General features: G+C 35.9%; 1 protein-coding gene across 1 annotated transcript in view; it reads left to right on the top strand.

Annotated features, from left to right (window-relative positions):
• Positions 1-27,852, top strand: part of KIAA1328 (KIAA1328 ortholog) — a 245,113-nt gene that overhangs the window by 166,921 nt on the left and 50,340 nt on the right. The window contains exon 8 of the mRNA XM_054583556.1: positions 3,370-3,477. Within this exon, the coding sequence (XP_054439531.1) occupies positions 3,370-3,477 (108 nt within the window). The remainder of the gene's footprint in view (positions 1-3,369; positions 3,478-27,852) is intronic.

Here is a 27,852-nt window from a genome sequence, read left to right on the forward strand (position 1 = left end):
AAAGTATTGCCAAGACCAATGTCAAGTAGCTTTTTCTTCATGTTTTCTGATAGCAGTTTTACTTTACAGGTCTTACAGTTAAGTCTTTAATCAATTTTTAGTTAATAATTGTAAGTGGTGTAAGATAATGGTCCAGTTTTTCTTTTGCATATGAAGATCCAGTTTTCCCAACACCATTTATTGAAAAGACTATCCTTTCTTTATTTTGTGTTCTTTGTACCCTGGTCAAAAATTAGTTGATCATATATGCATGGGTTTATCTCTGGGCTTTCTGTTCTAGTCCATTGGTCTTTGTATCTGTTTACCTGCCATTGCTGTTTTGTTACTCCAGCTTTGTAACATAGCTTGAAGTTAGGAAGTGTGATACCTCTGTTCTTGTTTCTCAGGATTATTTTGGTTCTTTGGGGTCTTATGTTGTTCTATACAAATTTTAGGATTAGCCCTGGCTGGTGTGGCTCAGTGGGTTGAGCGCCGGCCTGTGAACCAAAGGGTCCCTGGTTTGATTTCCAGTCGGGGTACATGCCTGGGTTGCTGGCCGGGTCCCCAGTGGGGGCGCGTGTGAAAGGCAACCACACATTGATGTTTCTCTCCCTCACTTTCTCCCTCCCTTCCCCTCTGTCTAAAAAGAAATGAATAAAATCTTTTAAAAAATTTTAGGATTAATTTTTCTAATTATATGAAAAATGCCAATGAAATGTTGGTAAGGATTGCATTGAATCTGTAAACTGCTTTTGTTAATATGGACATTTTAAAAATATTAATTCTACCAATCTATAAACATAAGATATTTTCCTTTAATTTGTATCTTCCTCAATTTTTTCTTTCAACAGCTTCTTAGAGTTTTTAATATGTACTCCTTGTGCATATTCAATATCATCTCCTTGATTAAATTTATTCCTAAGAATATTATTGTTTTTGATGAAATTGTAAATGTGATTATTTTATTATTTCTTTTTCAGACAATTCAGTGTTTTTGTATAGAAATGCAGCTGATTTTTGTGTGGTAATATTGAATCATGCAATTTTAGTGAATTCATTTATTAGTTCTAACAGTTTTTTGGTGGAGCTTTTAGGATTTCTATATATAAGATTGTGTCATCTGCAAACAGAGACAATTTTGCTTTTTCCTTTCCAGCATGGATACCTTTTATTTATTATTCTTGCCTTATTGCTCTGGCTAGTACTTTCAGTATTATGCTGAATAGAAGTGGCAGAGAAGGGGCATTCTTGTCTTTCTCCTGATCATAAAGGAAATGCTTTCAACCTTTCACCACTGAGTACAATGTGAGCAGTGGGCTTGTCATATATGGCTCTATTATATTGAATTACATTCCTTCTATACTCAGTTTCTTGAGTTTTTCATGAAAGGATGTTAAGTTTTGCCAGATGCTTTTTCTGCATCTATTGAGATGAGCATACAATATTTATCTTGAATTCTACAGTTTGGAGTATTTTATTGAGAATTTTTGCATCATCATCATTATGAATATTGGCATGTATTTTTCTTGTATTTTCCTTGTCTGGCTTTGGTATCAGGGTAATGCTGGCTTCGTAAGAAGGGCTTGGAAGTTTCTTTCTCTTCAGTTTTTTGGAAGAGTTTTGAAAGGATTGGCATCATTTCTTCTTTAATGTTTAGTAGAAGTCACCAGGGAAATGATCTAGTCTTGGACTTTTCTTGGGAGGGCTTTGGTTACCGATTTATTCTCAAATAAGTCATTATTTGTTTATGTGTTCAGATTTTCTGTTTCTTCATGATTCAATTTTGGTAGCTTGTATATTTCTAGGATCTTATCAATTTCTTCTAGGTTTATTTATTTGTTGCATACTTGTTCATAGTAGTCTCTCATGATCCTTTGCATTTTTGTGATTGTAATGGCTCCTCTTTCATTTCCAATTTTATTTGAGTCTTGCTAAAAGTTTGTCAATTTCGTTTATCTTTTTAAAAGAGCAGCTCTTAGTTTCTTTGATATTTTCCATTGTTTTTCTGGTGTCTATTTCATTTATTTCTACTCTTATCATTGTTTTTGTTTTTCTATTAACTTTGAGTGTAGTTTTTTCTTTTTCTAGTTTTTCATGGCATAAAGTTAGGGGGGTTTTTTTGAGATTTTTTTTCTTAATGTAAGCATTTATTGCTTTAAACTTAGCTCTTAGAACTGCTTTTGTACATCCCATAAGTTTTAGTATGTTGTGTTTCTATTTTCATTTGTTTCAAGTTATTTTTTGAGTTATTCTTTTACTCATTTGTTGTTCAGGGGTATATTTTTTAATTTTCACTTATTTATGAGTTTTCCAGTTTTCCCTGTTACTGATTTCTAGTTTCTTATCGTATTGGTTATTTAAAAAAAAAAGCCTGGTATGATTTCAGTTTTCTTAAATTTTTAAGAATTGTTCTTTGACCTAATATGAACTCTGGAAAATATTCTGTTTACACCTCAGAAGAATATGTATTCTGTTGCTTTTGGATTGAATGCCTATGTATGTGTCTTAGGTCTGTTTGGTTATTAAACTCTTAGTTTTTATAGGGTAGTTAATCTACATTACTTATCTCTGTATATCACTGTGCATAGTTAGTGTCAGTTGTAGAATACCTTTTGACAATGATGGAAATGATATTATTTTAACAACATTTTTACCTCTTTGTGGTCTTATTTCATAATTTAAAAATATAGTTTTATGGGTTTCATTTCTAAAAATGAACCAGAGAACATTTCTAAATAACTAACAGAATGTGTAATAAGGGTCACATATTTGGTGCCAGTGAATAACTGGCACTCTAGCTCTTGGTTAGAACAACTTGATGCTAAGTTCTTCAACTGTTTTCCCTCCTTGGTACATTGAGTGGGGAGCTAAGTTAACGCTGATGGATAAGATTTCTTCGTGGAGGAATTTTTCTGTGACCCAGATAAAATGTTGGTTAGTGAGATGTAGCCTCAGCTTTTTAAACTGTCAGTATGAGAAGTGCCACCTATGGATATGTTGCGCAGGGTCAGTTTTACTTAGTGTTACTAGAATTTCCATTTTAGATTCTGGTGACCAAAACACACTTGCTTAGTAGTGGATATGAAGAAGCTTTAAAATTCTCAAGAAGAGATTTAAAGTGCTCCTAAAACATCTATAATATTGAGTTTTTAAATGATAGCGTAACCAACTCAGACTTCTACCACTACTCTATAAATAAAGAAAATTTAAATTCTGGTGAAACTGCTCTGTATTTATGTATATTTAGGAAGAACCCATTTATTTTTGATAGATTGAGTTTTAATTTGAAAGTAATTACTGGATAATATGGCTCAAGATGGTCTTTCAAGGATTACCATTCAGTTTCTTAGGTTCAATAGGATTAGATATTCTCTAAATTTATTTTTACAGGTTAAGAACTCAAGCTGCATTTAAGTCGAAGGAACTGGTTGCTGATAAAGATCTTGCTAAGTCCCGAGAGCTCAACCTGGTTATGAATGGGAGTGACTCTGGACCAAGGTAAACTTAAGTGGTGGATCAAGGCAAGAATATGTAGGATACAGATACTGGGGATATGTTTGGTATACAGTTATAGCTTATTGGTGAATCTAGTTTTCTGATCATATGAATAAATACATTCACATTATAAAATTTTGAAATATAGAAAAGTATAAAGAGAAAAGTAAAACTTATTCATATACCTACCATTCAGAGACAATTTTGAGCCCTTTATTTCCCATTTTCTTTCTTTTATAATTATATATTGAATAATAGGGATTATACCTATACAGAATTTTATTTTTTACTTTTTTCACTATATCATTTTTTCTGATGTCATAAAGTTTTTATGAAAACAGTAATTAATTCACTCAACAAATGTTTTTTGTGTGACATCTATTACTCAGTATCTACAAGCCAGTTGTTTGATAATATAGGGTTTTGCTCTTATAAATTATGCTTTGAAGACCTTTTCTGTAAATTATTTACTTTATTTATACCTATTTCCTTGGTATAGATGCCTATAAGTAGACTGCTAGCTCAAAGTATATATGAATCCTTTAAGATTCTTGATGCACATTAACAGGTTGCTTTCCATAGGCGTTAAATATATTTACACTCCAAAGCTATGTTTAAGAATTCTTTTTTCATGAAATTTGAAAAATTGTGGGCTATTATTTTGTGTGTGTGTGTGTGTGTGTATTTTCCCCTATCCTTTTCCTCCTCTCCTTTGGGACTACATTTATTGACATATTAGACCTTTAGATATTAATACTGCAGGTCCCTGGTTCTGTGCTAATTTTTTTAAAAAGTTTTTCTTTATTTTTTATATTGAATAATTTATGTGATCTAGCCTCAAATTCACCAACTCTCATTATTTAGAGTTACTTTTTAAAATTTCAGACATTGGGTTTTTCAGTTTTAGAATTTCCATTTGGATCTTTGTCATAATTTCTATTTCTCTGCTGAAATTTCCTATTTTACTCATTACAAACATATTTTTAAATATGTGTCTGCTGATTCTGACCCCTGAGTCATCTTGAGGGTTCATCTTTATTGATCAACTTTTCTGTCGAGTATTGGTCATATTTGTTTTTGTTTTTCTTTGTGGTTTAGTAATTTCAGATTGTTTTCTAGTCATTGTGAATTATTCTAGAATTCAGTTATATTTTTTTGAACAATGTTAATTTTTTTTGTGCTAGCAGTCAAGTAACTTGACTGAACTCTAATTTCAAACTACCTTCCCTTGAGTATGTGGCAATGAAAATTATTGCTGGGTTATTTAACTTTACCTGGGATGTTTGAGCCTGCCTTGTTTATGGGTATTTCAGAGGTCAGCCAGAACTGGCAGGACTATTATAAAGAATTTGAATCTTTTGCTCTTTCTTTCTCTTGTCCTGAGATTTTTCTCATCCATCATCCTGGAAATTTTCTTTGCTTCTTTTCTAGGTTATATTCCCCTTTTGTTGGATCACATGTGGTGTTTTTGGTTTATACTCATCTTCCTTAAACATGTCCTTCAACAGCTCACTGGGAAGGAGTGCAGCCACAATAATTTTTTGAGACCATATACCTCTGAAAAATGTCTTATACATCTATCTTCACATTTAATGTATAGTTTAGCTGGATATAGAATTCTTGGTTGTTATTTGTTTTTTCTCAGAAGAGATTGAAGGTGGGTTTCATTACCTTCTAGTTTTCATTGCAATTAAAAAGTTTAGTGTAGTTTGATTCCTTATTTTTTTTTATGTGACCTATTCTCCATGGACCCGACTAGGATCTTGTCTTTTTCTGCAATGTTGTAACAATTGATGCCAATGTGCATTCGTTGGACCTTTTTACCTTAATTATAATGAGTAATCAGTGGATTCTTTCAGTTGAGAAACTTTGTTTAGTTTGTGGATCTTTTTGACAGTTTTCTTCATTTCATTTTTTGTTATTTGTATACTTATTTCTAGAAGTCTATTAATCAGATATTGAATCTTATAGAATTATCTCTCATTTTCTTATTTTTCTATCCTATCTTTTATATCTGTTCCTTTTTTTCTAGTTTCTAAAAGATTTTCTGAACTTTATTTTTTAATGTTTCTGTTGTTATTTTACTGCTATAATTTCCAAGAACACATTATTCTCTAAATGCTTTTTTTAATATATATAAGAACCTGTGCTTCTTTTATGTATACAATATTTTTTCTTATCTCTGGGAATATTAATAATAGATTTTGAAGTTCCTTTCCTCCTGGTACATTGTTTCAATTTTTGCCAAAATTATGTTTCTTTTTTCCACAGAAATCTTATGAATCATTTATATTTACAAACAAAGCAGTGGAAAATTATTGAAGGCTCTCAGTATAAATGAGCAGGGCTTGTCAATTAATCAGCTTCCCAATGGGGTGATGAAGTAGGCTCTCTGGGGATCTACTGTTACTGTCTGTAGGTCTTTTCTCTTGGGGTGGTCATTTTCCCTACGGATGAATCTTCTCCCTGGGTAGGGAGGAGTGGAGCATTATATAAGCTTGGCTGCCAATGTAGGGAGCCCAGTGGAGGAAGAGGAGGAAGAGGACCCAGTGCTCATTATTAGATTTTCACTTAATATCTCTTTTAACCATATGGTATTTCTGTCATCAACTCCATTTTAGGCCCCAAGAGAGGAGTCTTTCTGGTTCACCCTCTCCAGGGGAATAAACTGCCAAGATGGGGAAAGATACTTGACTGGCTCTGGAGATAGAGGAGGGCATCTTGGATTTTTATTGCTATGCAGACTTTCAACCTGCCATGCTTACAGTCGCATCTGCATTCCTCCCTGGTTCCTCCAGTCCCTGAGCCTCTCAGGAGTTCCCTGTTGTGCTTCAGCTTAACCCCCTTCTCTGCCCTACTCGGCAAATATTTCAGTTTTGATTTTTCTGCCTGACTGAGTTTGAACTCATATATCTGCTTTTTAGGCCTCTAAATGTTGTGGCATGTCTTGTTTGTTGTCCTTTCCTTTTCATTTGTTTTGTTACCACATAATTTTATGTCTTTTTCATACCTTTACTAAAATTTTTAGAGATTTCAGAAAGGAATAGAAATTTGTTTTCAATCAACCATGTTAATTGGCTCTTCAGTGTTGATGTTTATAAATAATAATTGTCATTTAATAGGTGGAAAAATAGAATGCTATTGGAATTTGAAATTATTCAGTACTCAATTAGGATGAATTTTTTCTATGTGTATTATTAACCCTTTGTTTTTTTATGTAGAATATTTATTTCCTGACTCTATCCACATTTTTTTTATATAGGGATATTATATGTCTTCTTTAGTTGGTAAGAACTTTTTATTGTATTTGTTTTTAATTTAAAATGAATTTAAAATTTATTAATGTTATTCACATTTACCAAATCTTTATATATTTACTTGCTTGCTAGGAAAAAATATATAAAATGCTGATTAGCCAAAATAAGAAAATAACATATACCCATAATCACATCATTGAAGTAACCTTAGTATATAACTTCTAGATCTTATTTCATTTATGAATATGAGAAATGTTTTTATAATATACATTTTCTTTCATATTCCACTTTATTTTTAATCAAACTTTGCTAAATTTCAAAATAAAAACATGTTATTATAAGAAGTAAAACATCCAAAGACACATCAAGAAATCATCTCTCATCTTTCATTCCCCATTCTATTTCCTATTCTGAGCTATTTTGGTTGAGTTGGTGTTAGCACCGTGATGTGTACCCTTTCTTTATGCTTCCATATATATGTAACATCTCTATATATTTGAGATCAAATTGAACACATTGTTTCTTAATTTTTTCTCCCATGTAACAGTACTTCATGGTCATATATCAGATTTTTAGATGTAGAACTATGGTAAGTGGAATAATTTTCCCCACAGATATCTGTGCCCAAATCCCTGGAACCTCTCACTATGTTCCCTTTATGGTAAAGGGACTATGCAAATGTGATCAAGGTAAAAACACCACGAGACTGGAGATTATCATGGGTATTTGTGTTGTCCCAGTCTAATCACATCAGTCCTGAAAAGAGGAGAACCTTTCCTTGTTGGGTTAGAGAGATGAGATGGAAGGAGGAAGAAAAATTCCAAGCATGAGAATGGCTTAACTTCTTTTTGTGGCTTTGAAGATGGAAAAAGGAGGTCACAAGCCAAGGAATACAAGTCGCCTCCAGAAGCTCAGAATAGCCTGCTGGCAGCTGGCAAGGAAATGGGGACCTCCATCATCTAATTTCAGGGGATTGAATTCTGCCAACAACCCAACTGAGCAAGGAGATGTCATCATCTAGACCCGTCAGAAAGGAACATAGCTCTGCCTACCCCTCAGTGTCAGCCCAGTGAGACCTGTGTCAGACTTCTGGTATACAGAACTACAGAGTCACAAATTTGTGTTGTTCAAGCTCCTAAACCTATGATAGTTTGTTATAGCAGCAACAGAAAACTAATTCAAATACTAACTTATTTCTTATAAATACACAAGAACCCATGGTTTCCATATGCACAACTAATTATCCAGCATTTCCATGATTAGATATTCAAGTTGTTTCAAGTTCTTTATTACTACACACAATGCTGTAACAAGCATGACTGTACTTATCTTTGTGTTCTGGTACTTCTGTTTTATTAGGATAAATTCCCCCAAATGAAATTGCTATTTTTACGTAAGTATATTTCAGTGTAATTTATAATTACAAACTACAACAGTCTGTGCCAGTTTTTTTGCCCCAAAAAGTTGTAGTAATTCATACTCCCACTTGCAATTCATGAAAGTTTTCATTATTGCTGTTCAGATAAGTGTAGTGAATGTTTTGGAAGCTAGTGCTTCCATCAAAGAGGTGGATGTGCTTTCAAAGTTCAAGTACATACATCTGGGCATGCATGTCCTACATTCAAATAATTAGGACAAAAAGAAAGTAAAACTATGCACTGCTTTCAAAAAAATCTTATCTAATATACCTTTGATAAAGGCCTTTTAAAATGTTAATCTACATTATAAGAATGTAAAGAAGTTTGACAGTCATTTGCCAATAGAACTCCCTAGATAAAAATTAATTTTAAGCTGAATTTTGTTTATTTGGAAATTTAAATTATGTTAGTATTAAAAATACTCTGTATATTTAAAATATTAAACTTACTCAAGTGAGGCATTAAGAATTTGGAACAAAAATAAATGAGATAATGAGGAAGTAAAAAACATATTTTTTATAATTAACAGCTCATTTTGAGTTAATTATATACAATTACCAAAATCTAATTGCAATTTATTTTCTATTATCTGTGAGAAGAATCACAGGCAAGGGAGCTTACATTGCTGTCTTCCTGCACAAATGCTATGGAGTGAGAATGAATAATATGTGAGGCCTTAATGACAAATAAGAGCAAACAGTAGGGCACAGCTGAGCCAAACCATTGGAAGGTGATTATCACATGAGAGATGGTAATGACTTAGAAAGTCACGAGCAACTCTGATTCCTTATAGGTTCTCTGGTTTGTTTTTTACTTAGTTAGTTTGATGTTTGTTAGCTATGCAAAGATGACCCTTATAAAAAGAAGAAAAAATACCTTGCTTGCTAAATGCTACAGGAGATGTAGAAAAGCCCATCTTTCAAGAACTCTGACAGAAGAGTAAAGCAAATATACAAATATTTATTATCTATATAGAATATAAGGGCTATAAAAGAAATACAAATAAACTAAGAAGATGTTTGTGAAAGAGGTAATATTTAAGATAAACCCTAGAATTTTGGTAGGCTAGGAGCATCTGTGTGTGTGCGTGCGTGCGTGTGTGCGTGCGTGTGTGTGTGTGTGTGTGTGTGTGTGTGTGTGTTTCAGGCAGGAGAAGACCTAGAAAGAGTTTGAAGTAAAGGAAGGAAATCACACAGCACATGTGGGGGTACAGCAGTGAGTACATGTTAAGAAAATGAAACTAAAGACTAAACTAATAAATTAGGGTAGATTATAAAAGGGTTTAAATATCAGACCAAAGATTTTGGACCTTTGTGATTAGAAGAATAAAAAAGTCAGGGAAAAAACTGATTTTGTGATGAAGGTGATTAATTTGATTTTTATTATTGGAGGAAGAGTCAAGAATGTCTATTCAATAGTGAGCCACATGGCTTTAAACATAATACTAGGCGCCTCAATCTCTTTGCCTGTAAAAGAGTTAGAAATGGATTTTTACTAAGAGTTTCTTCCATATCTAACAGTTTGTGATTATTAAACAGGTTGGACTTCCAGACAAAGCTATAAGTAGAATTTTGGATCTAAATGTCCTAAGAGAAATTGAAGTTAGAAATACAGGTTTGGGAGTCATCTGTATTGGTGTTGTGCCAGTGAGAGTGGATATTAATTTCTGAGAAAAAGTTTAGAGAAAAATAAACAAAACATTAGAAAATGCCTACATGTAGGAATCTAAAAGATTAAGAATAAGGCAATGTGAAAAGTTGACAAAAAAGCAGGCTGATGCAATGTCATGGAAACAAAGGAGGAAAAACAGAAATGGCACCTTGGATAGAAATTTGGTTGATGGAATATAATTCTAAAGATAGGAATGTCCTATACATTTTTATAATCTTGGAGAAGTGCTTAGTGAAGGAAGCGATTGCAGAAAATGAATAATTGATGGAGCACAGTCCTAGAAAAAAATTACTTGTCCACGTCTCAGTTATTTGTGCTGGCTTCTCTTTCTCTGCTTGTACCTGGGCCCATCCCTTCTTTCTTCTGTCTACACATTCTCCCTGTGTGACCTTATCTAGGCCCTTGGCTTTAAATATCATCCATATTCGTATGAGTCCCAAATTATCCTCTATAGACCTGACCTTTTCTCCAGTCATTAAACCCATGGATCTTGTCATCTATACAAGACTCCCACTAGACTGTCTCACAGACATCTCACAAATAACAAAGCTAAAAGAGAAATCTTGTTCCCCTTTTCCACCATCTAGTCCACTTTCACTCTATCCTAGCCTTCATCTCAATACTGGCTACTCAAGTCAAAAAAAGAGCCCTTGCTTTCCCTCCTTCCTTCCCTTTCTTCCACCAAACAGTCTCATCAGCACATTCTTTTGTTTCTATTCCACCTCCAAAATGAATGCTCTCCTCCTACCATAAGCTAAGCTTGGACTTCAGCAGAGGTTTCCTAAGTGGTCTACTTTCTTTACTTCTGTTCTTAACCCCCTAAAATTTATTTTCCACAACTGGAACAGTCATTCAAAAATGGCAGTCTATTTACTTCCTTGCCTAAAACCCTTTAAAGACTCCTCAGTGCATGTAGAATAAAACCTGAACTTCTTGACTGCCATAGAGTGATCTACATGAAATCTGGCTTCCGTTGGTGTGGCTCAGTGGATTGAGCACTGGCCTGCATACCAAAGGGTTGCCTGTTCGATTCCCAGTCAGGGCCTGGCTGGGTTGAAAAATCTGGCTTCTGCTTACCTCATACTACTCTCCTTCTAAACATTTGGTGATGCCTACTCCCATTTTACTTAAATTTAAAACTCTTACCATGGCCTTTATGTTGTCTTATCTTGCCTTTGCACTTTCTTCCTTGCATCCTATGTTCCAACTACATTAGCCTTGGTTGCCATTTAATTTTCTAGTACATGCTGCATCATGCCTGTAGCTCCCTTTAACACCTTCAGTCCTGTCCTTCCTAGTATTCTATAGATGAAAGCTAAAATATCATCTCCCAAGAAGATACCTTTATGATTGCCCAAAAGCATGTGTCTACCATGGTTCCCTATGTCAGTCCTCTGGAGTCCCATATACCACCTCCCAAGCGTAAGCTTCATGAGTGCAAGGATCATACCTGTCTTGTTACGTATGAGATGTTGTCACAGCTCTACGTGGTAAAGATTGTATCTTCAGTATATATTAGGTGCCCATAAAATATCTGTGGAATGGATTTTTAAAAATCTCAGTCTTCTCAGTAAAGTATGAAGGGAGATCATCAACTAAGAAAGACAACAGTAACAGTGCCATCTAGAGGGAGGGTGCAGATACTTGGAATAGCCTGCAGGGAACGTAGAAGTTATCAAAAGATGGTCAATAAGAAGTATTGCACTCATAGTATAGGAATTCCCTCGAATTGATGAGATGAACTACCTCATATAGGCAACTCTTAGAAGAGTAAATCCAAATAGCCAATATATATATAAAATCTTCTTACAACTAATCTTGGAAAAATTAAAAACAACAAAAAAGGTAACATTTATAAATCAATAAATTGACAGAATTGGAAAGTTTAGTAATATCATATGTTAAAAAGGGTGTGGAAAAACATACTTTGCTTTGATATGTGGCTAATGAGAATGCAAGTTGCTAAAGCTACTTTGGTGGTCAATTTTAGAGTATCATTTTTCAGTTATTTTTAATTATCATTGATAATTGGCACAGCAACTCCCCTTCTGATTATCTCTTCCTTCCTTCTAACTTCTCTTTTATTTCTTTTCTTTTGTGTAACTCATAGATAACCTTTGGCCTAAGGAAGTGCTCTTGCAAAAAGAGAACAAACATTTTTCTAACTTCTCTTTCAAAATTTTTTACCAACATTACTGATTAACGTGGGTGGGGAATCACTGTTGTTTACCTTAGACGTGATGCTGGAAATCATCAATAAAATTGTAATGTTGGGCTCAGAGACACTGTGTATAAATATAACTAAAGTGAAATGAGAAAAATGTTTGCTGTAGTTGAATATTACATAGCTTTGGTAATAGAGAATTTTTGAGAGATGGGGCAGTGATCTTCCTATCCTCTCTCTAATTCTTCAGTACTTTCTTCTAGAATCTCATTTCAATACTTTTAAATCCTTTACATTTTGATAAATATAAACTCATTACTTAAACACAGAATTACCATCTGACAAGCAGTTCCACTCCCAGGTAACATACATCCACACAAAGACTTCTGTGTGAATGCTCACAACAGCATTATTCACAGTACCCAAAAAGTGGAAACTAGCCAAATGTCCAGCACCTAGCAAATGGATAAAAAAAAAATATAGTGCAATCCATACAGTAGAGTAGTTGGCAATAAAAAGGAACAAAGTGCTGAAACTTACTACAACATGGATGAACCTGAAAATATGCTAACTAAAAGATTATCACAAAAGACCATGAATTTTACCTTTCCACATATATGAAATGTCCAGAATAGACAAATCTATACATAAAGAGCATAAGTTTGTGATTGCCCAGTGCAGGGGGTGGGAATAGGGAGCAACTTCAAATAAGCATGAGGTTTGTTTCTGGAGTGTTGGAACTATTCTAAAATTAGACTGTGGTTATGAATCACACTAAACTTACTAAGAATCACACTAAATGGCAAATTTTTTGGTTTATAAATTTACTTCACTAAAACCTAAAAATTTGTCCTCCATTTTTAGTATTGTTAAATATTCAAAATAAATTAAACTAAGAACAAAAGAAATGATGCAAAGCTTTACTTTCTTCAGACTACATCACCCTTTCTCTCTTCCACCTCAAGATCTTTCTGCCTACTTTCTCTAGTTGGGAATTGTTTTTTTAAACTTAATTCTCCAAGATCTTCCTAAAGAACATTAGGAACATTGTATCTGTTATGAATATGTTTCATTCTGTATTTATAACAGATACAATGATGAAACAAGTAGGAGCAAATACTATTCAGATTCTATTTATGACACCTATGTCTTGGGAAATGATAATTTGATTTTGAAAAATTATATATAACCTTTTGCTACAGCATGGATAGATCTGGAGATTATTATGCTAAATGAAACAAGCCAGTCAGAGAAAGACAAATACTATATGATCTCACTTATATATGAACCCTAAAGAACAAGATAAACTGAAGAAAGAAATAGAAACAGGCATGGTAAAAAATAATAAAAACTAGATATAACCAACAATTCTTAAAAGATAAATTGATGATACATAATTTATGAAATCAACTTTTACTTTTTTTTAAATTTTAAACAATATGTGAGATGGTTGGCATATCACCAGTCTGGTGCCTTTTTTTGTCTATGGCTTTACTTGCCTTACATAGTTTTCAAGATCAAAGCTTCATTCTTACATTCTACACTGGGGCACCTCCCTACTCTACCCTGCCACATACACCTGTTTTTAAATGATAGCTAATACACTGAAACATAAAACTGCTTAGGGTTCTTCCAAACTATTATCTTCACATGCTGAACTTTGCTGATTGATAGCACTCAAGCAGGAAAAGACAAACCGACTGCCGCCTTTTATATGGTATCCTTAGAATTAGCTCCTACATATTTTTGGCTCTGCATAATTTTTTAATCACGTCTGTCATTTCAATACATAATGAATTTGTATGGGATGAATATTTTCTAAAATGTGAATTCATAGGTTTTCAGTACATTAAATTGTTTGGCTGCATAGCATTTTCCCTGGGTCTGATGTATATGTACATAGAGCTAGGGAGTAGAGGGCATCATCTATAGATAATAGAGAAATTTCCTGAATAATGTTGGGGCTACCACTGGTTAAATACAAGGACTTGGACAATAAATGGTATAAAGATTGAGCCCCGGCTGGTATGTCTCAGTGGATTGAGTGCCAGCAGGTAAACCAAAGGGTTGCTGGTTCGATTCCTAGTCAGGGCACATGCCTGGGTTGCAGGCCAGGTCCCCAGTAAGGGGTACATGGGAGGCAACCACACACTGATGTTTCTCTCCCTCTCTTCTCCCTCCCTTCCCCTCTCTATAAATAAATAAATAAGTAAAATCTTTTTTAAAAAAAGATTGATGCTTTACCTGCTGTACACAATGGGTTGAATAGTGGTGGTTTTCACCCTTCACTCTTATGTTCTGACACAAATCTTTGTGAAAGTAATTTTTTTCCCAGCCAACAATATAAGTGGGATTGGGGAATTAGAAGTTTCATTGCCACTTGAGTCAGTTTGCTTGGATAACCTCAGCCTCAGATTTATTTGGAAGGAGAGCAGTTTGGTTTCTTTGTAGACAGTGACTGCCTGTCCTCTTCCAATCTGAAACACGTGGGTTTTCTTCACAATATGGAGCAGAAGTGGCATCTTGCATAGTGAACATTGTTTCCCAGGAGATAGAGAAAAACAGTCTTAGAGGGATCAGCCAGTTAAGAAGTATCATTTATTTTTTAGCATTTTTTTACAAGTCCCAATAAATAGAGATTAGTTTGAAGCCTACAACTGCAGATTTAGTTACCGTATCTCATTTTTGGTAAAATTCCATGGACTGTTTCTGGATATTATGGCTAATTGATAAAATATATCCAGGTCTTGATTCTTTTCTTCTTTCTACAACTACATAAGATATTTTTATAAAAGGAACCTATAAGCATATGGCTGTGTTTCATTTATACATCTAAATATTGTTTTATAGTGGGCAAAGGGAATGAGAGCTAAAACAAAATGTATGGAAGCCAAAAGCATTTTACGAAAACATCACATTGGCATACAAGACTTTTATATGTAAAAGAGTGGAGAGAACACGATTAGGACTATTAGTAATTAATTTAATGGATATATTCTTGTTTTCAGACATCCCAAGAGTTCTCTCTGAAAGGACATAAAATTTTTACATGCTTTAAAAGGTTTTTATTTTTAATTAGCAGTAGCTTCAATGGGCTTTTCTAACTGCCTGAACATATTTAAAAAACTTATTTTTGGATTCCAGACAATTGAATACACTTAGGACAAACACATAAAAACATAGAAGTTTAAAAAACAAGTGCATTCTTTTATTTGGAGTAGTATGTATGTAGGAACTTCCTGGGTGAATAAGGTAGCTGGAGATTTGTTTGAAGATGAGATGAAAAGAAATAATGACTGTATTTCTGAGCAGATATTTTGATCATAAAGTGTCTGAGGATATGGTTGTGATCTTGATTAGCCCATGATGGTTGATGTAGGTGGATGCCTCTCTCAGAAGAACTGTGTATTACATATGAAACAGTACTAATTTTTGATAATCCTACAGAGAAAATTTTATATTGAACTCAACTCATTTGTTTTTCATATTGCTCCTGTGGTGCAGAGGATTGATTTTTGTGCTGCTTTTGCTAGTTGGCATTTTCTTCTTTGGTAAACAGTGTATACAAGCCTTAATCCTGTCACCTTGAATCTGAGCCCAGGGCAATTTGATGGAAAAAGAATTTTGCTTTGTTATGTGATGTGGCATGGTGAAGGGTTGTATTAGTCAGGGTCAACCAGAGAACAGAACCAGTAGGAGATCTATATTATGAGACATATTGCAAGGAACTGGCCTAGGCGAGGCAAATATGAAGCTGATAAGACAGGACGTCAGGAAGAACAGGCTAGAAATCTCAGGTACAGGCTGAAGCTACTGTCCACAGAGGCGATTTCTTTTTCAGGGAAGCCTCAATTCTGTTTTAAAGACTTTTCAAGAAATTGAATCAGTCCCATCAATATTATCTAAGGTTTTATGGATTTTAATCACATCTGCAAAATACCTTCACACATTACCTAGATTAGCATTTGGTTAACTGGGACTGTAGCCTAGTGAAGTTGACATATCAAAAAGACCATCACAGCTCACCCCTTGTCAATTTAGCACCTATATACATCCCTTTAACCATGCTTAATTTTCAAATAAAGATAATAAAAAGGCACATTCCCACTGAAAATAATACAGCCTACCCCGCATACAACTGAAACATGCTAACCCATCCCCCAGAAGAGAGTGTGAAGTCCTTGGGGGATGGTCACTCTTCTCATTGATGTTCCATGATTTCAATGTTGTGATATAAAGGTATTTGTTATTGATGTGTCTTTGGTGATAAAGGGATAAGAGAGGAAAAAAACAAAAAATATTTGGTTAATATGCATATGCAAACATATCCATAACAAAGTAAGTAAAATACTCACAATTGTTATAGTCCTCATCTCTGCAACTGGCCACATGGCTATAGTTGGTACTTATAATTACTTTCTTCCACCACCTAATTCGCTACACTTTGCTGTCAGCAAATACTTCAGCTGGTCATTGTTCTTTGTCTGGTGGTGTGACCCAAACTTTCATTCCTGAAGAGCCTGGAGCATTAGCAGTCATACCTGAATTGGATGGTTGTAGCTTCCATTGACTAATCATAAGACATTGTACTAAGAGACACCCTAAGGTATCGCCTATATTCCAGACATACTCTTACTTACCACCATTGTGTGGTAGCAGCCCCTTTCCTTTCTGGTAATTATGCTCACTCCCCCAGCCTGCACAGTGACCTACTTCTTTGCTTGTTAATTAAGAGGCGTAGGAGCCCAAAGTGGCCAGGTGGCAGTGTCAGCTTTCAGTTCATTGAAATCATTGTCGCATCTCCTGTTGGATATATTCCTCCCTTTGTAATGCAGACCTCTAGACCAAGCAGACCCTACAGTCATGGGGAAGGAAAGCAAAAAGTTTTGCTAATGGATGATTTGGGGTCATAGTGGAGCCATTCCCACTTCTACCCTTTCTTTGTTGGACTTGTGAATCCTGGTTGGCACTGTAGCTGGGTCTTCACAAGCCATTTTGCTTTCTGTCAAGATAAGTGATGACTGGGGCGGGGGGAGGTGTGGTAAGACCAGTGAATTCCATTACCGTGGGCCCATTGCCATACTTTATTTTCTGAGAAGCAGGTTTCTTGATCAGAAACAGGGCTGCATAAAATCCCATGGTGGTCTATAAGGCATTCTGTATGTCCATGGACAGTAATTTTGGAAGAAGCATTATGTACACAGAAGGCAAATCCATATCTGTATTAAATGTCTATCTCAGTAAGATGTATTTCCAGCCCCATGATAGCTACTAATACTAGACACTTACAGCTTCTCAGTTTAAAAGAGAAGAAAATTAAAGATAAACAAGGGTATAAGGCTAGAATGAATGCTGTAGTACTAGATTGAGTCAGAGACATGAGTGCATACTCATGTTTCTGTATTATCTTTGTCTTCTCAGGCTACTATAACCCAACACCAAAGACTGGGTGACTTGAACAACAGAAATTTATTTTCTCACAGTTCTGGAGGCTGGAAGTGTGAATTCAGGGGGCCAGCATGTGTGAGTTCTGATGAGAGCTCTCTCCTGGCTTGCAGACGGCTACCTTCTCAGTCTGTCTTCACATTGAGGGGAGAGGAAGAGAGCAAATAAGCTCTTTGGTGTTTCTTCTTACACCAGCACTAACCTTGCGTAAGGGCCCCACCATCATGGCCTCATTTAAACCTAATTACCTCCCAAAGGTCCCATCTCCAAATGAAAATACCATCACTTGAGGGTCAGAGCTTCAAAATCTCCTATGAATTTTGGGGGACACAATTCAGACCATAGCATGTGTTTGTGTGTGTGTATATATATACACACACACAGATGGATATACAAATAAATGCAAGTTAATGTACATAATATATATTTCCTAGCTATGCCTGCTGAGAAGGCGGGGCAGCAGTGATAGCCAGGAGCAATGAACACACCCAGCACCCAGAACTTGGTTTCTAAATACTATTTTCCAATAAAAGAAACCAGGACTCCTTAGAGAAATGGCTAATTATAGGGATGGGGCAAAGAGAATGAAAGATGAGTTTGGAGCCAGAAAGCAAGGAAATGCTCAAAAATCAAAAGGATGAGGGAAATGTCACAGGGACACAGGAGTCAACCTAAAAGAGCTTCTAATGGCCAAACAGAACAATTTGAGCAACAAAATAAACAATGTAATATTGGATTACAACCCAAAGTATAAAGTAAGTACAGGTGAGTCCATATGATGTAAATAAATGATTGAATGAATGAATGAATGAATAAAAGAGAACGGACTGATCTTCCTTTAGAAGAATTCTAAATAATGTAAGTAAATACTTTTCCCTCCAGGAAGTAAAGCTTAGTTCCCATGCCCCCTGAGTATGAGTTAGACATGGTGACTCACATTCAAAGAGTAGAATATGGAAAGGGGGAAGTCATACTTTACAGTAAAGAAACCTGGTGAACACTCTCTTAACCAAATGATCAAGGTTAACATCACCAATGATCAGCCATGTTGATATTATAATGTGATGTGTGTGCAGAGGGAATTTCACCTCTGCAGTATTCTTCCCAGACACTGAGAACATTGTACTAATTGTGGGAAAACAAAGGAGAAATCCAAGTTGAGGAACATATACAAATACCAGTTTTCCTTAAAACTAGTCATTAAAGTCACAAAACACAAGGAACGCAACCAAGCTACTGTCACAGACCAAAGGGCACTAAGGAGACATGATGCCTGGATGCAATGTGGTAATCTGGAATAGATCCTGGAACACTAGCATATGTGTAAAAGGCATATGTGTAAAAACTGATAAAACCGTAATAGCCTAGAGTTTAGTTAATAGTAATATATCTATTTTGTTTTCTTAGTTTTGATAACTGTACTACAGTATTATAAAATGTTAACTTTAGGGAAATCTCAATGAAGAGCATATAGAAACCCTGTAGTATCTTTGAAACTTTGCTGGAAATCTAAAACTATTCCAGAATTAAAACTTGAGCCCTTGCTGATGTGGCTCAGTGGATTGAGTGCTGGTTTGTGAACCAAAGGGTCTCTGGTTCAATTCCCAATCTAGAGAACATGCCTGGTTGTGGGCCAGGTCCCCAGTAGGGGGCGCATGAGAGGCAACTACACACTGCTGTTTGTCTCCCTCTCTCTCTCCCTCGTTTTCCCTCCCTTCCCCTCTCTAAAAATAAGTAAATACAACCTTTAGGGAAAATATTTTAAAAGACAGGAAGGTACAAAGACAGAATACTATGCAAATTAACCAAAGAAAGTATGGGATTTTTTAAATTATCTTGATTTTGCAATACACCAATGTTGGTCTGTGGTCATAGTCTTTAGTCTATGACTACTTAGTATGATCCAATCGTGGCTGTACTACTTTAGCAATAAGAAAAGATGGGATTGTAAACAGAACTGCATTACACTGAGTCCCTTCTTTACTAAAATGCCCTCCATCAGAATAGTAATGTCAGGTGTTTCATTTCTTTTTTAATTTGCTTCCTTGTAAAATGATTCACAAAAGTTTCTTTGGCTAAAGATGGAAGTGGGGAAAAGCAACTTTGCCTTCAAAGAAAGGAGGGTGAGAAGAAGTGAGTAATTGTTCCTAATTTATTTCAGTTTCGTAAGAGGGTTATAGAATTTTTGTGACTTTGTTAATAAAGTGAAGTGTAGAAATGCTGAATGGTGTAAGAAAGGGATAGTTATACTAAAGAAATCAAAGGTCTGGCAGTTCATGGGGAGAGCCAGCCCGGAAACTCTCAAGGAGAATCAGAGAAGGCTGCAGACCTGCCTCAGAGTGAAAGTCCTGGCCATGTGGCAGCTTATTCTTCTGATGAACTGTAGGGATTCAGCTCTACTTGTCTTCCCATCATAAGTGTTTTATATACACACAGGTGTCTTTGAGGAAAAAGTGAAAAAATCTCTTTTCACACTTCATCTCATTAGAAAGTTTCTAGAAAGAATGAAGAAACTAATATAAAAAGAATCTGGAAGTATAAGATCGTGAGCAAGCATATAGAGTGTAGAAATTTCTAGCTTTCTTAGGAGGGGAAAAGCACTGTCAGATAGAGGACAACTGGAAAAATATGACAGTATAAAGACAGGAAAAACAATCCCTGTTCTACCATACTTATGCAGCAGAAATTGTGCTCCTTGAAAAGTTATGATGAAAATAACAAAAACCAGAACATAAAGATGAGTATTTAAAGTCTTAGAGCTTATAGGGCTGGTGGAGGCATTATCCAGCTCTCTCATTGTGCCACTGTGTAAACGAAGTAAAGAAACTTGGAAAGAATTAATTTAGTTATTATTAGGCAAATGTCCAACCATCTGAAAACACAGAACAGTGAAGAAAATTTCTGGGTTCTAGCAAAATCAAGAAAATCTATTGTTGTCTTGTGTAAGAAGGGAGTTCATCAAATTAGTTGATGATTCTCTTATACCCATTTGGAGGGAGCATTATGTTAACCTCACATAATTCATAAGAAAGTGTGTTATTATTAGGACGCCTGTTGACATTGTTTAAAAGAATCTGTTGAGACTCTTCGAATTTAATTATGCATGTAAGTATGATGATATGACTACATATCACAAAAATATATTTCAGTTGGGAGATCATGTTCTTTATCAACCAGAAAAATGGGTCTGAGCTGTAAGTGGAGTATGATGACGGGGGAGAGCGTTTAGAGCTGGCTATCCCAATCAAGACCCTTGCCCCTTGACTTTCATGACATGATTTTTCTCTGCTTTTCCACTAGACTTACCCCAGTCTCTGTTACAGGCTTCTATTCCTCTACCTATTCCTGAACTGTTGCTAGTTGGGGCTCTGCTTCAGCCCCATGTTATGCCATCTAAATTCATTCTAATTTTAAGTGTTTAAAAACAATTTGCTAACCAATGTGTCTGGAGGCTTGTGAGATGAAACTGTAAGCATGTTGTATAGGATAGTAGACATGACTTGACAGACTAAAAGAAAATGTCCATATTTCATATGAGAAAATATCTGGGAAGGTGATTAGAAAGCAATGCATACAGACTTACATGTTCAAGAGGATGAAAATAAAATGAAAACACTTCCACTGAACTTTTTTTTGCTTGTTTTTTTTAGTTTTATTGGTGTTCTCTTACAGTTGTCCCAATTTTCCCCCGTTGTCCTCCCCTGCCCCCCCCCCATTTATTATTTGGGTGAGTAAATGAATGGACAAAATGTTTGAGAGAGTGTATATGTGTTTGTAAAACATATGAATGGTCACTGAAACCAAAGAAACCCAGATAATCTCCAAGGGAGGTAATGGCAGAATGCTGAAACTGGTGGCCACAGGGCTAAATCAAGCCTCCAGACACATTGGTTAGCAAATTGTTTTTAAACACTTAAAATTAGAATGCATTTAGATGGCATAACATGGGGCTGAAGCAGAGCCCCAGCTAGCAACAGTTCAGGAACAGGTAGAGGAATAGAAGCCTGTAACAGAGACTGGGATAAGACTAGTGGAAAAGCAGGAGAAAAATCACGTCATGAAAGTCAAGGGGCAAAAGTGTTTCAAGAAGGGAATGATGGTCTCTGTATCATGCTGAAAGAGCAAGTATGATAAGGCTGAATGTGTGCCATTGGACTTAGCCACAGAGATGGTAGGGCTGGAAGATGATGAGTTTTGGATTGAGCGGCAGGTGAAGAGACGGATGGAAATAACAAAGGAACTTAGCACGAAAGGAAGAGGCCGGGAGCCGTGGCTCAAGCAGAGGTAGTCAAAGAAGGGTTGTGTTAAACTAGACGAGAAACAGATGTTTAAATGTAGATGGTGAGGAGGCGGTAAAGATGAAGAGGTTGAAAATACAAGTGAGGGGATTACCAATAAAATGAGTTCCCAGCAATATAGAATTGCCGGGAATCTGAATCACAGATGGGAGAGTGAACTTTAGTCAAGTGAAGGAAGGCTTGACAGTAACAGGAGGGGATATGGAAAGAACAAGAATTTTTAAATTTGTAAGTTTGTAAGCAGGTAGTTGATACGTTCCCATGTGATACTCTCAATTTTTCATGTGAAATAAGAGGTATGGTGATCGGCCTGAGTGTAGTAAGGGGAGTGAGGAAGGTACATGGCTGGTTGAAGGTGGAATTGAGGGTTTGAAGAGTAAGAGACTTGAAATTACCCCTGTGAAGAGTGTGAGACAGGGAAAGAGCTGACCAGGAAAACACAGAAACGACCTCTGATAGCACTGCATATCTAACTGATTTTAGAAACGTTGAGTTTATACTGCCTTTTTGGAGAGTAGATCTCCTAGGACACTGAAATACTGATGTGTGTCAGAAAAATATGCACAGGTGTGGAATTCCATAATCCTGGGAATGGATCATTACAAGGCAATGTAGTACAAATGAGACCTGGGATCAAATCTCAGCTCTGCCACATGCTAGCTGTATGAACTTGAGTAAATAAGTTCACTTTCCCCAACCTTTCTTAAGAAAACTTCATGGTGTGATTGTGAGACTTAGAAAGCATTTCTCACTTATTATTGTTATACTAGAGAGCATTTTGGTAAAATCAAAGACAAAGGAAAACTGAAAGCTTTATTCCCCTCGAAGACTTCTTGACTGCCTAGTGTTTGCATTTCATATCCTAAAAGGAGATGAAGGCAACCAGTAGAGTTGTCATGTTCAACCTAGTTCTGGCAAATGAAAAATTAGTCATAATGAGATGTGTAACCAACACTTAGGAAGAGAAAAGAGAAGCATGATTTTCTGATCTGGGACTGATCTGAAAAACTATCAAAAGTATAATTCTGACCATGCAAACAAATTAATTGAGGAATTAAGAAAAGATTCTTTCTATTGTAACTGCAAAAATAGGAAGATACGTCTAAGGGTGGACATAGGGAATTTCAAAGAACAGCAAGAATACTATCAAATATGCTTAAGCCCAAAATCAGTTTAGGGTTTTAAAACATGCCGTGGATAACTGAAATAGCTTATTTGATTTTGTTTAAAGGCTTAAGGGAAAATCAGGATAGACTTACTAGTTAGGACCTAAAATGTGTTACCGCATGGGCAAGGAAAATGGAATACTACTCAATTGTTCTCTTCTCAAAGTGAATGACCTTTGGTCTAGAAAGAGTGGAACAATTATTATAGAAGAAAGAAGCAAAAGATAGGTGAAGAGTTAACTTAAAATACATGTACACACATACATGTACATATATGCATAGATACAGATATGTAAATTCTGTTTTTCCAGCTTAGTTTATGTACATCTCAGTGTAGTAAAAGCTCATGTAGATAAGGCTGCAAAACCTTTACTCGCAGCCTTGAGGATTGTTGGAAAACTGTGGAAGTGCCAGGAAACTAAAGATGGATAAATTTCTTTTGAAATTTAAAGACATGGATTCTGCATATTATATTCCAATAAACTAAACATTAATTCTGGACATGATTCTTAATTCTTAGATGATATATGGCCTCAGAGAGCAGATAGAACATGTGGTTACCACTCTGTCCTACAGAACACCGCTAAGGTGACAAAGAAATGATGGTTAGAAACCCAAACTTACATCTTTCTTCTTACTCATTTCCAATAGGTTTGTGCTCTGTTGCTCAAGTAAAACACTGCATAAACCAACTTGACTTACATGCCTGCTTCCTTCTCCATATCCAGGCCATTAGTAAGTCCTATGAATCCGACTTTCAGGATTATCTACTGTCACTTCCCCTCCATTTCTGTTGCTCCCCTCTAATCCCAACCACTGGATGGGAATATATTCCATTCCCATCCAGATTATTGCGGTTAGCTGCTCATGGAAACTCCTGTTTTTACTTGTATTGCTCACAACCCATCATTGACACAGTAGTCCAGAGTGGTCATTTTAAAAGGAATGTCCGATCCATGTCAGTCCCTTGCTCAAAACTCTCTAATGGCTTCCAATCATACTTGAAATACAAATCTAAATGCTACCCTATTTATAAAGCCTTCCATACACTAAGCTTATTTTCAGCCCAACCCCTTATATTTTGTTTCCTCTGTCTGGACTGGTCTACCCCTAGGTTCTTATATAATTGGTTTCCTACTCATTAAGGAAAAAGCAGTCAGTTCTTATTTCTCATTCTTCATATTGGCAAAAATTAAAGAATGAGAACACCTGTGCTTGTAGGGCTGCAAGGAAATTAACAAAATGCATTATCTGGTGAAATATGTAAGGTCTGTCCAGAAAAAGTCCAGCTATTGTTAATAGAATGGTTTGCGTGACATCAGTGTAACCTGGCAGCCAAGAAGAGTGTGCATGCATGAACAATGAAGACTGCACTGTGCTAGTCATTGGGGGGGGGGGGTGGTAGACGCTGTTGAGTGAGCATGTGTACTATGTACTGTTTTCTTGCATTCAAAATGAGCAAGTATAGCAACAGATCTGCATCAGATTCTTCATTAAGCTCGAACATTCCTCCATGGAAACTATTTGGATGATTCAGAAGGCTGCAGCTATGGGCAACTGGTGATTGGCAGCTTCATCACGACAATGTGCCCGCCTCATGCATTATGTCTCATGCAGAGTTTTTTGGTGAAACATCAAATCACCCAGGTGACTCAGCCTCTCCACTGCCCAGATTTGGTGCCCTGCAACTTAAGGCTTTTCCCAAAACTAAATCACCTTGAAAGGGAAGAGATTTCAGACCATCAATGAGATTCAGGAAAATACGACAGGGCAGCTGATGGCAATTGGGAGAACTGTGTGAGGTCCCAGGGTCCCTGCTTTGAAGGGGACTGAGGTGTCATTGTCCTATGTAGAATGTTTCATGTATGTTGTGTCTTCTTCAATAAATGTCCCTATTTTTCATATTACATCACTGGGCACTTCCTGAACAGACCTCGTATAAATTATTTATAGAGTAAACTGACTCTACAGTTGAAATTGAAAATGTAGAGCTAAGTGAAGATGAAAAGACAACATAAAAAAGACGGGGATACAGCTAAAATAGTGTTTAGGGGAATAATAGTGTTTAGATAGGTATTATTTGTCCCTTCATGGAGCTATGGAAACTGAAATCCATGTTATAGAGAAATAATGGAAAAAACAAAGTATGTTTTAACGTTAACCTATTAGATCACAATTTCTGTGGATGGGACCTAGGAATCTATTTTCAAAAAGCTCCCAGGTGATGCTGTCTGGTTTAGGAACCAACTAGACAAGATTCTTTCTGTGCTCAGGTTGTGCTTATTGTGTGAATTAATTAATGTCTTGCATATCCTGCTATAATGTAACTCGTGTTCAGTAAACATTTTATTATAATGCTATTGTTATTATCTTTAACAAATAATTTTTGCACTTTTTTATGACCACTGGAGATTCAAAGTAGTGTCAAAATCGTCCTTGCTCTCCAGAGCGTGTATGTGCCAAAGGTGGCTGAGCAGTGCTCTCTGAAGTCGGTCTTTTGAACCACGGTTCCTGATTGTTTGATTCTGTTTGCAGAGGCTTTGAACAGTGTAAAGAAGAAAAAGAAGAAGAAAGAAAAAGGAGCTTGTATCTGTAAATTAATGAGCTAATAGACATGATATGCTGTCATGGTTGGTTTTTCATAGCCAAGTGGTTATTATATACTCACACTTAGCAACTCCCTGCTCCTACGGCTCCTTTTTCTCCAACAAGCAATCCAGCGCGGCACCTAGTAGTGAGGCCTTTGATGAAACGCACTTACTGCACAGAAGCCTTTTTGCAAAGCAGCACAGCTCAAGAGAGACCAGATTTAAATTGCAGAATTTAAAAACTATGGCTCATTTGGTAACTAAACAGTAATTCCAATAGCAACAAACAGTATATGAGAAAAACATGCAAAGGACTGTCTTTGTGTAAATTATATATAACTATTAACATTAAGTAGTGTGATTGATTTCCTTCAAACCTGTCACACTGGGGTAATTAAGGCTTTTATTTTATCCTTATATTCTAGGGCTTTTCATCCTGTTGAAGGGTTCTGGGTCAAATGGGTACCAGGGCATGGCCTAATCTATAAAAAAAATCCACAATTTTATAGCTCAAACCTGGCTGCTCTAATTATGGGTCTTTTTAAATGTTTTCTTTGAATCCCTCTAAAATGCTATTTTTTCTTTTTACTCAGTTTTCTATTACATTCTCATTTACTTCAGTGGAGGATGGTTCTATGAATAGGACTTATTGGCCAAAAAAAAAATGGATTTCAAAATTGCTATTCATATACATAAAGCTGCCTGCTGTGAATCGCTGTGAGCCAGTTCTGGGGCCCTCGTGGTGGAGAATGCTGTGTATATACTTATGGTCATGTTGAGTGTATGAAAACATAAAAGGCCTTGTAGCATGCTGCTGCACCCAGTATTTTTATAGAAGGTTTATTGATTCTAAGTCTCAGGTTACCAACTTGGTTGTACCCTATACAATAATCAAGGGCCCAGAGGGAGATCCTCTTCTCTGTTGAGTCCACAGAGACTAGGAAGCCTTTTGATATGGCCTCTTGCTAGTTGTCTTACTCAGTAGTCAGACCTGGAAACACTTGAGTCTATAAATACCAGAAAATGGGTTATTTTTGTGATGCATGTTGATCAAGTGATGTTAATGGGAGTCTCTTGAATGGGCAGAAGGGAAGGGTGAATTGGAATTGAAACTCATTCATTTTCAAGGAGTTTGTTTGAAAGTGCGCTGGCTTTCCTTCAACAGAAAGGCAGTTAGCATTCCCTTAATGTACAATTAATGATACAGTCTGATTTCTGGAACTTTAGATGGTATTTTTAAAGTTTGTCACAAAACTTCTGTTGAAAATGCAGGAACAGGACTCTTTTTAAACATGGTATTATCCAGCGGTAAGAGCCAAAAGACTTCCTATATTACTCTCTTACTGAAGTTTAGGAGCTTCCTGTAGACATGAAGCATCTAGTAACTTATATTTGCAGTTGCCAAAACTTGGAAACCACACAAGTGACATTTAGTGGATTAATGGATAAATAAACTGTGGTAAGTCAATACAATGGAATAAAACTCAGAAGTAAGAAGGAATGAACTATTGATAAATGCAGCAACTTAGATGACTCTCATAGACATTGTGCTGAGTAAAAGAAGCCAGTCTTAAAAGAAGAATTGAATCCTTTCTGATTCCATTTACATGGCATTCTGCAAAAGACAAAACTGTAGTGATGGAGAATATATCAGTGGTTGTTAGAGGTTAGGGATGAAAGAGGGTGGGAATAGTAGAGGGAGTTTTTTTAGGATGATGGAACTATTTTGTTTCTTTATTGTGGTGATGGTTAAAAGAATCTATGTATTTGTTAAAATTCATAGAACTGTATACCCACAGAAGTCATTTTTACTGTACACTAACTTTTTAATTAAAAAAAATTTGCGCCCTGATCGGTCTGGCTCAGTTGGTTGGGCATCATCCCACAAAGCGAAGGGTTGCTGGTTTGATTCCCAGTCAGGGCACATGCCCGTGTTGCGGCTTCAGTCCCTGGTTAGGACATGTGTGAGAGGCAGCTGATTGGTGTTCCTTCTCACATGATACTTCTCTCCCTCGCTTTCTCCCTCCCTTTGCTACTCTCTCTTGAATGAGAATAAAATAAACCTTTACAAAAGATTTTGCAGGAAAATTTTTTTCTGCCATTTATCCTTTGAAATCTTTCATGTTGAGGCCACATTCAATTTCCCAAAGGAGATGTTGGTAATTATTTCCATGGTTTCATCATTTATCATTCTGTATACAGTGGAGGTTCTCAAACATTCTGATCTCAGGACCTCCTTTAACTTTTAAATTTTATTGACCCCCAAAGAGCTTTTATGTATGTTATATCTATTTAATGTAGTTTATTTCTATTAATATTTATTGTGTGAATTCAATATTAAAATAAAAATTTGAAATATTGATTGAAGAAT

This window comes from Pteronotus mesoamericanus, unplaced genomic scaffold (assembly GCF_021234165.1).
Source record: "Pteronotus mesoamericanus isolate MK-2021 breed Mesoamerican mustached bat unplaced genomic scaffold, CSHL_Meso_final contig_74, whole genome shotgun sequence".
In the NCBI taxonomy this organism is placed as follows: Eukaryota; Metazoa; Chordata; class Mammalia; order Chiroptera; family Mormoopidae; genus Pteronotus; species Pteronotus mesoamericanus.